Genomic DNA, 15,953 nt, shown 5'->3' on the forward strand with positions numbered 1-15,953 from the left:
TATTACCCACAGGGTAGACATATTACATATTAATAGTATTTTGCTAAACGGACATAGCATCAAACTGCCTTCCAGATTCATATATGTAAACCCATAGATTAGTGCAATTTTCAGTCCTCATCAGGGAAGTGTCTCTGTGCAGTGCATAGGAGTTAACTCTGAAACACACAATGATAGATGCACAGAGAACCAGTGTCGGCGGGTACTCAACCATAAATGGGACATTCCTGCATCACAATGCCTGACCCCAAGGCTCAGAGAATATCTCAGAAGAGGGAGCAGAAAAAATGATAAGATCCAGGTGTTGTTGGAAAGGACAAGGGCAAAGCAGTATCTTCTGGACATTATAGGACCACTAGACTCATGAGCTTATAGCAACTGTGATTAAGTCACCGAGACTTGTACAAGATCAAACCAGTCAGCATTAGGACAGGAAGGAGGGGCTGGAAGCATCCACGCCTAGTTGAACTATTAACAGTTGATGGGTACTTGGAAGGGAAAGTCAGTTTTAGTTTAGTGTGTAGCCCTGGTGGACAGACCGTGCTCTAGTACAGCCGTTCACAACCTGTGGGTTGCTACCCCCTTTTGGATCGCATATCAGGTATCCTGCATATAAGATATATACATTACAGTTCATAACGGTAGCAAAATTACATGTATGAAGTAGCAACATTTTGTCGGGGTTCACCACAGCATGCAGAACTGCATTAAAGGTGGGAGCATTAGGAAGGGTGAGAGCCACTGCTCTAATGGATGGTTGCACACAGCTGGGAATATAGGCAGCATACAACTCAGTGGGCTAGAAGGAAAAGGTTCAGTAATTTGGAAGATCCTGCTTGATATCAGATAAATGAGATATGTAATATGGTTCATTAATTTGTGTGTGTGTGTGTGTATGTGCGCGCGCGCACACGCAGTAAGAAGCTATTTGTAATTGATACCTGCTGGGAAAGAGAAAAACCAGTTTTCTCCGCTGGCGTGTCACTGAGTATGTCAACCACACTCAAGGGCAGGCCCCATACCCAGGAGTAGCGAGCTAAACCAAAACAGATTCTGTTTTTCTTTTATTTTGTGCAGTTTTTGTTTTGTTTTGGTATTTTTGCCTTATGGCACATTTGGACTAACTTTGGTGTTAGTTTTGTTTTGTTTTGTTTTGTTCTGTGGAGGGAGGGAGGAAGGGGAAGAGAGAGAACATGAAGTTGGATGGATACGGAGGTGGGGAGGAGGATCTGAGAGAAGTTTAAAAAAAGAATCTGAGAGAAGTTTAAAAAAAGAATATGATCAAAATATATTGTATAAATTTTTTAATTAAAAAATTGCATGTGTGCATGCATACATTTGCACATATGTGTGGAGAGTCAAAGGTCAAAGACAGGTGTCTTCCTCCATTGTCCTCCATCTTCCTTGCTGAGCCAGAGCTTTTCATTGAACCTGGAGCTCACTGAATCAACCTGACTGACTGGCTAGCAAAGCTTGGTGATCTTCCTGTCCCTGCCTCCCCAATTCTGGGATTAGAGTTACACACTATTGAAAGATATTCAGTGGTGTAACCCTGGTAGGCCCCGGTGGGTGGGAGACAGACAGACACACCATGCGGACAGAGCTTGGGTCTAGAATTTGTTTAGTGGGTGTCGAAATCTCGGTGGAGACCTCCAATTGCCGCGCACCGCCCCCCCCCCTTTGTCTGCGCTACGTGTGCTTTTACCCTGTTACCAAGCTTTGGTCAAGGGGGCTGGAGATTAAAATGCAGAGAGACAGAGACACGGGTCATCCTTGAATTCCCCAAGAATGCCCCCTTTATTGTGTTCAGGGGCAGATTATATAGAGATAGCCACGCCCCAGCCAAACCCACCAGAAACCACTCTCCTGCCATCAGGAACTCCTGAAGGTCTTGTGCTCAGAGCAGCTTTAGGCACTCAGATCAGGGGATTACTAGAAATTCAGGATCTGGGGTCTCACTGCTCCCAACAAGTGGGTATCGGAAATGATATAGGAGTGGGGGGTTATGGAGGGTAGGGGAGAACGGGAGAGAGAGAGAAGGGGGGACAGAGAAAGAAGAGAGGGGAGAGAGAAGGAAGAAGGGGGTAAGGGGAAAAGGGAGGGAGGCAGTAGTTACCTCTTCAGAAGAGGCAAGTGGGGGGAGGCAGGAGATCAGCTTGCCTCTGGGATGGGGGTGGAGCTTAAAGGGACAGGGTACCCAGGTGATGGGGAAGGTCAGCAACTATGGTGCCTAGCTTTTCTGTGGGTATTGGGCATCAAACATAGAGCTTTATGCTTGCATAACAAGTACTTTACCAACTGAGCCATCTCCCCAGCCGCAGATTTTAATCTCTAAATTTTTATTTGGATAGTAACTTTTATCAATTACTATTAAACGACTATACCTTCTTATCATACTTCTTTTAAACACATGTCTTCTAATATCTGTTTTTTTGTTACAGAGACAGTTAAAGGCAGACGCTAAAAGGGCTATTGGAAAGCTTCAGCTGCGCACTTTGAAACAAGGAGACAAGGTACTTTTATTACTTTGAAAGCAAAGCTACCAGGACATTCTGTAAATGCCCTCTGCAATTGTCTTTTTGTTAGCAATACCTCACTGAGTATTGAAATTCTATTCCATACTGCAATTATACTACACAATGGCCCTCAACTGTTCCTAGGCACTAATCACTGCACCTGTAAATGTTAACAGTCTCTGGCAGGAAGAAATTATAGATGTGGAAAGTTAAAGAGGGAGACCATCCAGGATTATCTAGACAAACCCTAAATATAATCAGAATCCTTACAAGCTGGAGTAAAGGTGGAGGTTTGACCGCCATCCATAGCAGGGTTGCAATGGAATAAAAAAAAATGTGGCATGAGTCAAGGAAGAGGCCTTTAAATGGAATGCAGGAATGCTCCAATGCTCCAGAGGCTAGAAAAGGTAATGACAGGTATTTTCCCTGAAGCCTCCAGAAAGAATGGAGAACGGCCAACACCTCAGTTACTTCTGACCTCCACAAAAGGTTTGTAAGGAAGGGAAACACAAGGTACAGTCTTAGAGAAAATATTTGCAAATTGCATATTTATTAAACGACCAGGCTTAGAATATTAAAAACTCTTGTCTCGACAACAGGAGCAGCCAAATAAAAATAAAGACACAAACCTGTGATAGGGAAGCAGAAAAGAGGTTATGAGGGAGGGGTCTAACAGTACAAGAAGGGGCAGGAGAAGTTGGAGAATATGAGTTGGGGAGAATGAGCAACAACACAATAAACTGAGAATTCCACCGTGTGGAGGCTGGAGAGAGAAGTCAGTGGCTAAGAGCAAAGGACCAAGGTTCAATTTCCAGTAAGCACATGGTGACTGACAATCATCTGAAACTCCAGTCCCAGAAGAGCCAATGCCTCCTACTGGCCTGTGAAGGCACTGTATGCATGTGATGTACAGACATGCATTCAGGCGCTCAAACACACAAAATAACAATAAAATAATAAAAATAAAAGTACTGTCATGAAACCTAATACTCTATGTGCTAATTACTTGGAATAAATATGGGCTGAATAGATGGTTCAGAGTTTAGGAATATTTGCTGCTCTTATACAAGTCCTGGGTTCGATTTCCAGCTCCCATTTGGTGGCTCACAACAGTAAAAATATTTTGAAAATTAATAAATATAGTAAGTATATTAAATATACGTACATTAATCAAATGAATATATGGCTGAAAAGTATACAAAAGAATACTCAACGTCACTGGTCATTAGGAAAATACAAACTTAGAACCAAATGTGTTACCAGTACACATTCATTAGGGTAGATAAGACCTGATGAATATGTACAACCTCTGGAATTCTTATGTATCTTCTTATGAGAATACTACATGATTATGTCTACCCTGCAAAACAGATTAACAATCCCTTATGATATTAAAAATTCATTTACCATACTAGATATTCACTGCAAAGAAAGGAAATGCCTATATCCCCATTAAATTCCTAAACGTAGTTATTAGTAATTCTTTCCAAACTGGAAAGAATCTGAATTTCCGTACCTGATAAATGGATAACCTGTGGAATATTCATACCATGGAATACAATTTAGTAATAAAAGTGTTAGCAATTCCTTCTGCTACCTGCAATAACATACATATGTGACTATCAAAGACCTTATAATTATAATGGAAGTAAGACTAAGAAGCTAGATGGGACATAATTCCATTTATTTGGCATTAGGTTTTAAAGCCTAAGGTATAGGGATTGAAAACCTAACAGTGATAGAGGTTGGGAATGAGAGGAAGCCTTAGTTACTAAGGGAATATGGATGAATTTATTGGAGGTAATGTTACTATTCTATAGCTTGATTGTGGTGGGGATTAGATTACTACATGTTTTTAAGAACATGCAGGACTGTAAAAATGACTGAGGTTTTCTATATGTAAATTATACCTTACTTTTTTAGAGAAAACATAGCTATGAAAAGATACAGATGGCTTTCTATAAATTCTCAAGACAGGAAAAAGAGTTGAAGTCAGTACTACATGATTTAATTTGTTCTTTCTTCATTTTGTCGACTTTGTTATTTTGCCTCTTCCAACGGTCAATGAATTGAAATCACCCACTGCAACTTCATAGCTGCATCCTCAGTACTGTTTCTCTTTGTATAAGAATTTCTAGGTGTGAACTGCATGCGCATATGCTGGTCCAGCTCTGACGGTTCCTTTGCTTTTTCTTGTTTGAGTAACAGTAACTATTTGTTCATAGGAAATTGGCCCTGATGGAGATAGCTGTGCTGTGTGTATTGAGCTCTATAAACCAAATGATTTGGTGCGCATCCTAACCTGCAAGTAAGTTTCATCTTTTTTCATATCCATAAAAATAACATCCTTAAAATTGGCATGATGAAGGAAAACTGTTTTGAATGCTTCCAAATTGATAGAGCACTAAAATTGAATTATAGTTTCCAAAATCCAGTACAATTTGTTCTCAACAGGTTGTTTTTCCTGCAGGAAACTGAGAAACCTAGTCATCTGTGTGTGTGTGTGTGTGTGTGTGTGTGTGTGTGTGTTGTGTTTAGTACTTGCTTATTTATTTTAAACTCATTCTAACATTTCAATTGATAAAACATAAGTTCAACTTAGTGGCCTACTTTGAAGTCTTTACTCCTTAGATTTTAAAATACAATCCTCTCCAGAAGGTTAGTCTTAGCTTGTCGTCTCAGCTGTTAAATAGCGCTGTTCTTGGAGCTCATTTCATTGCCTGAAGCATTGGTACTGTGTCATACTCAGTACTTTATCATTCTGTTACCGAGAATGATGATTCCATGTTAGAGTTATGGAACTTATAATTTTAATATTGTAACATGTGAAATGCCAAGAGACTTAAGTCAAGTAGCATTAGCCATTTTCAAGTTATGAATATTAAAAATAACTTTTTGAGGCTAGAGTAATGGGGCCTCTATATTTAAGAACTCTGCATTATGAAATCTCCAGAATCTATTCTTGTGGTCTCTTTATTAATGGTACGTTTAGAAGGGGAAAAGATATCTTTGCAAAGGCTAAGAGTCATCTCTGTGTGCGGGCATGTGTGCATGTGTCCGTGGTGGTGGGGGGGGGGGGGCGCAAAGTGTTGTTTCTGTTTCACATCTTATAACTACATTATCTTTTTCTCCTTCATTAGTCATATTTTCCATAAGACATGTGTGGACCCCTGGCTTTTAGAACACAGGACTTGCCCCATGTGCAAGTGTGACATTCTCAAAGCTCTGGGAATTGAGGTAAACGTTGCTATATTCTTTCTATGAAGGAACTTCAGCAGTGTGGTATTTATATTCCCGGGCATTTATGACAATAACATCCTCTCTCTCTGGGTAGGTAATGTGCAAATCATTTAGTTGATACCAAAAACTAGACCTATTTTTTGTACTTGGTAAATGAAAAAAAAAAGTATCTTCAAGATAAATGTCAACTCGATGAAATCTTTTTAATGGAACAGAAATATGAGATGAGAGCAATTTTCAGTTCTCTTTTGGGACAGAATAATATATATTGATGTATACTGAATATACCTTGTTCCCACCATTATGTATGAGGTGAAGAGATCAGTCAGATGAAGACATATGTACTCCATTGCTATAGCCAATTCCTACTCCCGCTACCTTGACTGGGGCCAATAAGAGATTTTTTTGAAAATGGGGTAGAGGTTTATAAGGTTAAGAAATATTACTCTGTGTTATCACCACTGAAAAACATCACAACCATATGTCAATGTAATACATGTACTCTGAAAGTCTTAATTTGTTTGAATGCTTACCACAGGTGGATGTTGAAGATGGATCAGTGTCTTTACAAGTTCCTGTTTCCAATGATGCATCTAATGCTGCTTCTCCCCATGAAGAGGACAATCGCAGTGAGACCGCATCATCTGGCTATGCTTCAGTACAGGGAGCAGATGAGCCGCCTCTGGAGGAACATGCGCAGTCAGCAAGTAAGCAGTGAGCTCATCTCAAGTAGTCAGTCCACTGTGGGCCACACATCTAGCCACGTAATCTTGCTTTTTAGTGGTGGTTCCATTCATCTATTATGGCATTTCAAGTTCTTTTTCTATTTAAAATGATGCAATGAAAGACGTACTCCTGCCAGAAAGTATGTGCATATTCAAAGAGTACATACATATTCAAATATTCCTAAAATAGACGGCATGCCGGAGGAATTAGGATTATTCACAAAAGAAGAGGCTTTGTTGGAAAGTTGCTCTCTGAGCCATTTAAATGTTGGCTCATTAACTTCTTACTGAGGCGAAGGAGAAACTTTAAATTTTAGAAGCCGTTGTTTATGACAGATAAATCAGAATGTAGGATAAATGACTCCTGGAATAATAGAAGAATTTGATTTACAACAATTAGGTTTATGCCTGTATTCTCAGGAATCTATCTTGCAGATAGGAAGTCAGGTTTAACAATGGTATGTGCTGCCACCTGTTGACTTTTCTAGGCTATGAATCAATTGTTAGAAACTAAGATTGAACATAATTAATTTTGGAATTCATGTGGATTATTATTACAGTTTAGTAATTTTATACGAATGGAGAAATTTGTGGGTAATTTTTTTTACTTTTTCCTCTAAAAATATCAAGTCTCTCTATAAATTAGTTTTCCTTTCTCTAACCTCTAACTTTTTCCAAGGTTTTCTTAGTTTGAAAGTCTCCCCCGAGTCCTTACCCCGAAGACACCCGATTTTAGTGTAAAACTGGAAGAAACTAATTCCCACAGTAGCTGGTGAACATTTCAACTTTCTGTGCCATAAACCTTTGCCCTCTGTAGGTTTATCAGTGCCATAAATACCATTTCTGAGGACGTCACAAGGCACACAACCGTGTAAAAGCAAACTTTGTAATTCTTGCAATCTGATCTCCAGACATTTCCTTGAGTCCATTCATAGGAATGTTAATTATCTGTGGATTGTTCTAGCTATAATACTGAGTCATTGTTTTTTGTCATAATCTTGTGTTCCCATAATTGTGTGGTAAGAGAATTTGATGAAGATAAAAGATAATTTAAATTGTGTTATATTTTTTATATACAAAATTCCACCCTACTTGATTGTGTTCAGTTCTTGTGGGGGTTGGTTCGGAGGGTGGGGAAGTAGAGAGACTTTACAGATCATTTGACTAGCAAATGAAATAATGGTCCATGTTCCTCCAGTATTCTTTCCTGGATGAATGCTAGTGACGCCCACTTTGAGGCCTTAAGGATTCGTCCCTAGATCCCTAGTTCCCCAGATTCTTCATTCCCTCTTTCCTGTTGATTCAATACACTTTCTCAGATCTGCCCCTTAATTTCTCAGCTTTCATAAACAGGTAGAGTTTGAGCTCCTTGCTTCTCTATGTCATACTTCTGCTCTTCCTTTCCCCGTCTAACGTCTGCTCCCCCTCTGCAGACATGCCTCGCAGACTCTTTCAGAAGCCTGATTTCACTTTCATGCCCACACCCGCAGATTTCTATGAATGCATTTAGTGAACTAAATTGTACCATGTGATTTTTATTTCCTCTTAGTGAGGAAGGTGTCTTATGGTAACCTGTTTTTCATTCAGCACATGCTGCCACCTAAGATATGGAAATTTGTATTGAATAAATGATCCCTTAGATCACATTCAATTTTGTCTGTGATTGCATCTTGCCGGTTTGGGGATCTTACATGTTTGTCAATGATTACAATGCCCGTTGATTTCTTTTAAGTACCACGAGGGTAACTCAGTGAATACTGAATACTGAATCCACCCACATTTATTTCTCATACACTTTTATACCCCCAATACAAAGTGGGGGGAGAAGTCAAAAACTGCTTTAACATGACACAAAGGATAACCAGAGCAGTTATTGCTTCAATACCGAGACATCAAGCCATTGTTTCCTGCGTAAAGCAAGACTAGAACAAGCATCCTATAAGCAGCCACTCCCTATGTCAAACCTCCTATTTTAAAATTAAGGAACGGGGACAGGCTTGAATTCTCTGACCTTTGGTCAGGGTGGAGTGGATCCACATCTATGGGCCATCTTTTTTTCCTGTATTTTTTTAAAAAAAACTTTTATTTACATGCCAAATCTATTTCCCACTCCTTCCTTTCCTCCTGCACCCGCCATATTCCCCCTCCCACCCCTCCCACTCCCTATCCACTCCTCAGAGAGGCTAAGGCTTCCCATGGGGAGTCAACAAAGTCTAGCACATTGCTTTGAGGCAGGACCAAGGCCCTCACCACTACATCTAGGCTGAGCCAAGGTATCCCTCCATAGGGAATGGGTTCCAAAAAGCCAGAACAAGCAATAGGGATAAATCCTGGTTTCACTGACATTGGCCCCACAGTCTGCCCCAGCCATACAACTGTCACCCACATTTAGAGGGACTAGTTTGGTCCTATGCTGGTTCCCTCGCTGTCAGGCCAGAGATGGTGGGCTCCCATTAGCTCGGGTGAGCTGTTTCCGTGGGTATCCCCATCATGGTCTTGACCTCTTTGCTCGTATTCTCACTCCTCCCACTCTTCGACTGGACTTGGGGAACTGAGCCCAGTGCTCCACTGTGGATTTCTGCATCTGATTCTGTCAGTTGCTAGATGAAGGTTCTACGATGACATTTAAGATAGTCATCAATCTAACTACAGGGCAAGGCCAGTGCAGGCACCTTCTCGACTATTGCTTAGTGACTTAGTTGGGGTCATCCTTGTGGATTTCTGGAAATTTCTCTAGTGCTAGGTTTCTTGCTAGGCCCATAATGGCTCCCTCGATCAAGATATCTCTTTTCTTGTTCTCTGTCCTTCCCCCATTTGGACCATTCTGTTCCCTCTAGTTCTCCTCCCCCTCCCCTTCTCCCCTCCTCCTTCCCTTCTGCCTTCCCTTCTCCCCCACCCCCATGCTCCCAATATTCTCAGGAGATCTTGTCTATTTCCCCTTCCCAGGAGGATTTATGTATATTTCTCTTAGGGTTCTCCTTGTTACTTAGCTTCTCTGGGGTCATGGACTATAGGCTGCTTATCCTTTACTTTATAGCTAGTATTCAACTATGAGTGGGTACATACCATGCTCATCTTTCTGCATCTGGGTTACCTCACTCAGGATGGTTTCTTCTATTTCCATCCATTTGTATGCAAATTTCAAGATGTCATTTTTTTAAACTTCTGAGTAGCACTCCATTGTGCAAATGTACCACATTTTCTTTATCCATTCTTCAGTTGAGGGGCATCTAGGTTGTTTTCAGAGTCTGGCTATTACAAATAGTGCTGCTATGGACAAATGTCCTTGTAGTGTGATTGAGCATCCTTTGAGCATATGCCCAAGAGTGGTATTGCTGGATCTTGCTGTAGGTTGATTTCCAATTTTCTGAGAAATTGCCATACTGATTTCCAGAGTGGTTGTACAAGTTTGCATTCCACACCAGCCATGGAGGAGTGTTCCCCTTACTACACATCCTCTCCAGCATAGGCTATCATTGATGTTTTGATCTTAGCCATTCTGACTGGTATGAGATGGTATCTCAAAGTCAGTTGTGGTGGCAGTTGATTATTATAATTGCAAATGCATAATTACTTCATCTATGTAATACATCATTGGGATCAGTTCTGTTAGAATACTAGCCTTCAAAGTTAACTACCTACCTAATTTCCTAGAGGGCTTGTTGACTCAGTGGGTTTGGAGTGGGGCCTGAAAATGTATATCTATAGCATTTTTTTCTGGTGATACTGATACTTCTGGTACAGGGAATATATCCATTAAGGCCCCTGGTTGTCAACCATGCTGTACATCAGAATCACATGGAGAGATTTTTTTTTTAAAAAAAATGGCATATAAAGAGTACTTTAGGGCAATTTAATAAGAATTCATAAGGGATGGGGCCCAATCACATGTAGTTTTAGTTTTAATTTTAAAATAACTTTAGATGGACTGAAAATAAGTTTCAGTAATAGTACCGAGAGTGCTCGTCTACCCCTTTCCTAGTTTCTGCAAATATGGATATCTTACATAACCATATACTTGCATAACCATATACTTGAAATATTAACTACAGACCTTCCTTAATTTTACCATCTGGCCCATGCATGTCCTTTTTTATTGCCTCAAGATCCCACGCTTCCTGTACTTTAAGTCTCCTTGATTTTCAATCTATGACAATTCCTTAGTATTTGCCTTTTATGATGTTGATATTTTTGAAGATTACTTTATAAAATGTTACTTTATTTAGCCTTGTCTGCTGCTTCAGGAAAATTAAATCACTGTCCATTTCTGGTAAGAATGCCAGAGAACGATGCTCTGTGCCTGTCAGCAGCACATATTATGAGGCACACGATGTTCTCATTACAAGTGATTTTAACTTTGTTCACTTGGTTAAGGGTTCTGGCTGCCAAATTCTTCCCTTTAAAGTTACTGTTTTCCATTTGTAATTATTAAATATCTTTTTGATAGATGCTTGGAAACCTTGCAAATAACTCTTTTGTCGTGGCTCCTTTACTGGCCAACTTTAGCAATAATTGATACTTCCTGTTATAATTTATTACTGAACTATTCACCAAATAGTGACTTCCCATTTCTATCATTCTTCCCACACATATTAATTTTCAAATTTAAGGAAGAGCCATTCCTTTTCTATTTTATTCATTTATTGGTAATAAGTGACATCACAGATACTTCTTTCATTCTTTGTTAGTTTCATGATTTGTCCATTGCTCATAGATTCTTCATTTCTATCTTGAGAAACATATTTAAGTTGGATTCTTTATTCTTTTGACTTCCTTACTTTCTGGTACCATAGTATGCTTTCAGTCTCAAGTTGATTTTTTTTCTTTAAGGGACCAAGTAGTAAATATTTATGGTTTGAAAACCACATATATTTCTGTTGCATATTCTTCTTGTGTATCTTTCAGGGGGAAGGGTTGGTATGTCTTGAAAACATTTTAAAATGTGAAAAGCACTCAATGTGGCTTTGGTTCTGTGAGTTATAGTTTGCTGACACCTAGGCTAGAATCCAGGTTAATCTTATACACTCCCTGTCTCAGAATCTGCCATTTCTTCAAGAGGTCTCTTCTTGGAGATTGATATAGCAAAAGCAAGATTTGGGCATTAGGCACACTCATAGCCACTGGGTGGTTATTCTGATCAATTCTTTCAAAGAACAAGACTACATTGAACATGTTTCCTCACAAAGCTTTCCTTCTCTTCCTTTCTCTGTTCCCCTTCCTCTGATCTGGAAGACACTGAGTTTCTGCTGCTGGACATATGTGATTGCAGCTCCACAGCAAGGGCTCATTCTAGACCATCCTACCGGCCTTACTTGGAATTCCTCTTAGTGACAGTGGAGGAGAAGGCTTTCCTTATCCAAGATATGCTTACTTAAACTTTCAATTCTAGAACAAAGATAGAATACTTTCAGTAATGACTATACAACCCATTTTTTTTTCTTTAGCCATCTGGCATGAAGTTATTTAGGTGTTTTTTCATCCCCACCTTTTTCTTTAACGATGATTATATATTTTATTTACTATACAGTTAGGTTAATTAGCACAAGTGGTAGTAATGTGCAGCCAGGTTTAAGAACTGTTATATTTAGGAAAGAAAAAAAAGTAAAATATGTAACTTTTGTCCTTAATGAGACTATAATCCAGGTAAAAGTAAACACATGTACATGAATCAAATATAGGAACCATAAATCACCAGGCCATAGCTGCCTTATGTGAAGCAATATAAATTATGATTTTTTTTTGATTTTTGGAGCCAGGATTTCATGCTGTAGCCTAGGCCAACCTGAAGTTTACTATGTAGTTCAGGCTAGCCTTGAAAGCACAAGAATGCTTGTTCCTCACTGCCCTAAATGCTATGAATACAGGCGGGCACCCCACACTGGATATGGAAAAAGCCACATGGTATTCAGGAACAGAAATCATCAGAGTATAATGACCTTGAATGAGGAAGCCCTCTTAGAAGTGATGCAGCATTCTGTCTTGAAAGGAGAGACGAATGGAATCATCCTACATTTTCCCCTTCTGTTTTCAGATGAAAATCTACAGCTGGTAAACTATGAAGCAAATTCTGTGACCGTGGATGTTGTTCCTCACGTTGACAACCCAACCTTTGAAGAAGATGAAAGCCCCAATCAAGAGATGGCTGTTCGTGAAATTAAATCATAAAATCTGTGTCAACAGAAACTTGAACCGTTAGTAATAACAGGACTGCCAATCAGGACCTAGTTTCCTATTAAGAAACTGGGTAAACATAATAAAGAAGAGTGAACGTGCTGTGATGAGTAATATTATTCTATAGTTAAGTGGCTTAGCCTATTTAGCCTAGTAACTTTTTCACAAACTCATGATAACGTTTTTCATAGGCAAGTTTCCTCTTGATGATAGTGATAACAACATTTTTAAACATCCAGAACTGTCTACAAGTAGTCGGGTTTTTCATGTATAACAACTTTCTTATAAAAATATGTTGCTTTCAATATGTGGAGTAGCTGTAACCACTTTTAGTTTGTAATAGTATCACAGTGAAACACCTGCTACTACTTTAGCTCGGGCTATTTGTGTCGGGGTTTGTCTCCAGGTGCTGATATTGCTCTGGAGTTGTAAAAAGCAACGCAAACTTAGGCTAGTGCTTCATGAAATGTCGATTTAAAATACATTACGTTGATAGAACAAGATTAAAGCAAAATGCTCATTTTAACCTTTTCTTTTTAATTAAGCTGTGTATGTATTTCATGTGAGTGTGAGCTTAGTTTGTCAGAAAATATGAACTGAATTGGTTGATCGGTATATTAGTGACACCACACAAGATTATAGACACAAAAAAATTTTCTTACAAAACTATTGCAAACTATTTCTCAAACTTGAAATTTTCTAAAAGCACAGAATAGAAACTACTCTAAGATGTGAAAATAGTAATAGAATAAATCACAGAAAATCGATAACAGGCTACTCTGCAGAATTCATCTACAGAAAATGTTCTGTAAGATTTGTCTGTGAAAAGTATTTTCCAAACACTGTTGACATTGAGAATTGAGTTTACATTTGGCCTAGCAGGCTCTAATTATATTAAATTTAAATTCTGTCCATATATCTATAATTTTGTGAATGCATTTTGTTGGTGTTTGAAAAAGAATCAAGGGAAGGGGGGATTTCCAGGTGCCTTAATATAAAGTTTGAAGCTTCAACCACCAAAGTTAAATAGAGCTATTTAAAAATGCACTTTATTTCGTGTGGCTTGTCCATTAGTTTTGTTCCCAGTGAGTTCAAATTCCAGCAGAATTTAGAAAGAAATAGAACAGACATGTATTTTTGTTTGCTGACAAGATAATGGAAGAAACCATTGCATTCTTGTACACTGATTTGAAAGTGCTGTAAATATGCTTCGATTTGTACTGATTCTCTTTAAATATAAAATGTAAATAAAATATTCCCATGAAAGAGTGAATCTGATGTTCACTTTACCTGTCATATACCCACTTTTGTATATAATACACTTAGTTTTGAGAGGAAAGAATAGTTGGATGTAAATGGTCATTGATATACTTGATAGTACAGACTAAACCTCTAGTGTGATCTTTACATGTGACCTCATGCAAAAAGGGAAGAGATGCTATTATGCTCTGAAGAAACTGTGACGTAGTTTTAGATGTCAGCAAAGTAAATAATAAAGCTTATCAGTAATAAAGTACAAGGTTAAAATATCTTGATGTTAACCTGTATTCGTGCCATTTATAACATGAGGGTTATTTTAGTATTTTAAAGCTTTCTTTCATTTTTCTTCTTTAGACTGTATGACTGATAGGATGTTATTAATAAATCAGAATATGTCTTATCTTTTGTAAAACATTTTAAGAATCCACAGATGCTTGGATCACTTCAGGACCATGATTATCAAAATCAGTGTACACATTTTATGCGACAACATGCCTGCAATATGAGTATTCTCTATAGTTTTAAAGGGTTTAAGTTTTGTGGGGGTCATTTTGATTTTTTCCATCTAAGGATTAAAGCAACCAGTATCAAAGTTGCATAAGACAAGCCAGCAGAAAAATAAAAGACCCCAAGAGCAGACACAAGAATCAGAGACCCACTCATTCAGACATTTAGGAGTCTCACAAAAGTACTAAACTGAAAGCTATAGTGCATATCCAGAGGACCTCGTGTAGACCTGTGTAGGCCCTGTACATGCTGCTTCAGTGAAAAAGATATTTTTAACTTAGAGAAAAATTATTTGTGTATGTATCTGTGTAGGCGGAGTTTTTCTGTGTCCTAGCAGTCACTCCCAAATAACCACACAGATAATTATACATGCTTGACTGATAGCCCAGACTAGCTCTAACCGTTTAAATGAACCCATTTCTATTCATCTATGTGCTGCCCCGAGGCTTGTGGCTTTTACCTCTCTTGCATGTCCTCCTTCCTTTCTATCTGGCTACACTCCTCTAACTCTGCCCTCCTTCTTCCCAGCATTCTCTCTGCCTAGCCATCAGCCAATCATCTTTTTATTAATGAGAGCAATACATATTTACAGTGTAAAAGGTTGTTCCACAGCATGGCTGTGTGAGGGTTTACATATGTATGGTGAGGCATGGCACAGTGTAGTGGCCAGAAAAGGATGTTAGACCACCCAGAGCTGGTGCTTCATGTTTTGGGGAATGAGTGAACAGCTTGCTAACATAGGTACTGGGATTTGAACTCAGATCCTTATTGCGTTACCCCAGAACATACCCTCATGCCAATAATAAATTCCTGTTCCCATTTCCAGCGTACACATTCATCAGTCTGCTTTCTGTCTCTATAGATTTACCTATTTTAGACAGCACACAAACAGAATTGTACAATAAAGGCTTTGTTGCCGGATTCCCCTTAGAATAATATGTTCAAGCTTCACCCCTATTATAGTGTATACATCCAATGAGTCATACCTTTTCATTGTTGAGTATATGCCATCATATGAGAATCCGACATTTGTTTATCTATTCATTAGTTATTGAATCCTTAGGGTGTTGCACCATTTTAGTCATTATGGATAGAACTACCATGCACATTCACATATAAATCATTCTCTAGATGTAAATTTGGGAGGAATTCCTCAAGGAGAGGAATCCTAAGCCACTTGCAAATTTTATTACTTCCTGCTACTACCATTTGATATACTTTAGCTTAAACGTCAGACTTTATATTATGCATTCACATGATATCACAACATAGGCTAACTCTTTTAACTGTAGATAATATTTGTACAATGAGATGCAAATATAAGAAATAGGGGAGCCTGAGTTTAGTGGAATTTGAGTTGTTCTATGTTAGAAATATACATTTACCCCACACCCAATCAGAAATAATAAAAACATTTATAGAGACAACTGGAATGGTAGGAACATTCCTTATCTCCTTCATACATTCATTCTTGTTTATTTGTAAAATATTTTGCTAAAGAATTATCAACCCAGACTGTAAACTTTCTAGTTAT

General features: G+C 38.6%; 1 protein-coding gene across 1 annotated transcript in view; it reads left to right on the forward strand.

Annotated features, from left to right (window-relative positions):
- The window catches only part of Rnf128 (ring finger protein 128), a 56,847-nt gene extending 42,922 nt beyond the window's left edge, over positions 1 to 13,925 (forward strand). Inside the window, exons 3-7 of the mRNA XM_038316866.2 lie at positions 2,442 to 2,513; positions 4,742 to 4,824; positions 5,657 to 5,753; positions 6,295 to 6,463; positions 12,513 to 13,925. Coding sequence (XP_038172794.1) covers positions 2,442 to 2,513; positions 4,742 to 4,824; positions 5,657 to 5,753; positions 6,295 to 6,463; positions 12,513 to 12,646 — 555 coding nt within the window. The 3' untranslated portion in view covers positions 12,647 to 13,925. The remainder of the gene's footprint in view (positions 1 to 2,441; positions 2,514 to 4,741; positions 4,825 to 5,656; positions 5,754 to 6,294; positions 6,464 to 12,512) is intronic.
- The last annotated feature ends 2,028 nt before the right edge of the window (positions 13,926 to 15,953 follow it).

This window comes from Arvicola amphibius, chromosome X, assembly GCF_903992535.2.
Source record: "Arvicola amphibius chromosome X, mArvAmp1.2, whole genome shotgun sequence".
Classification (NCBI taxonomy): Eukaryota; Metazoa; Chordata; class Mammalia; order Rodentia; family Cricetidae; genus Arvicola; species Arvicola amphibius.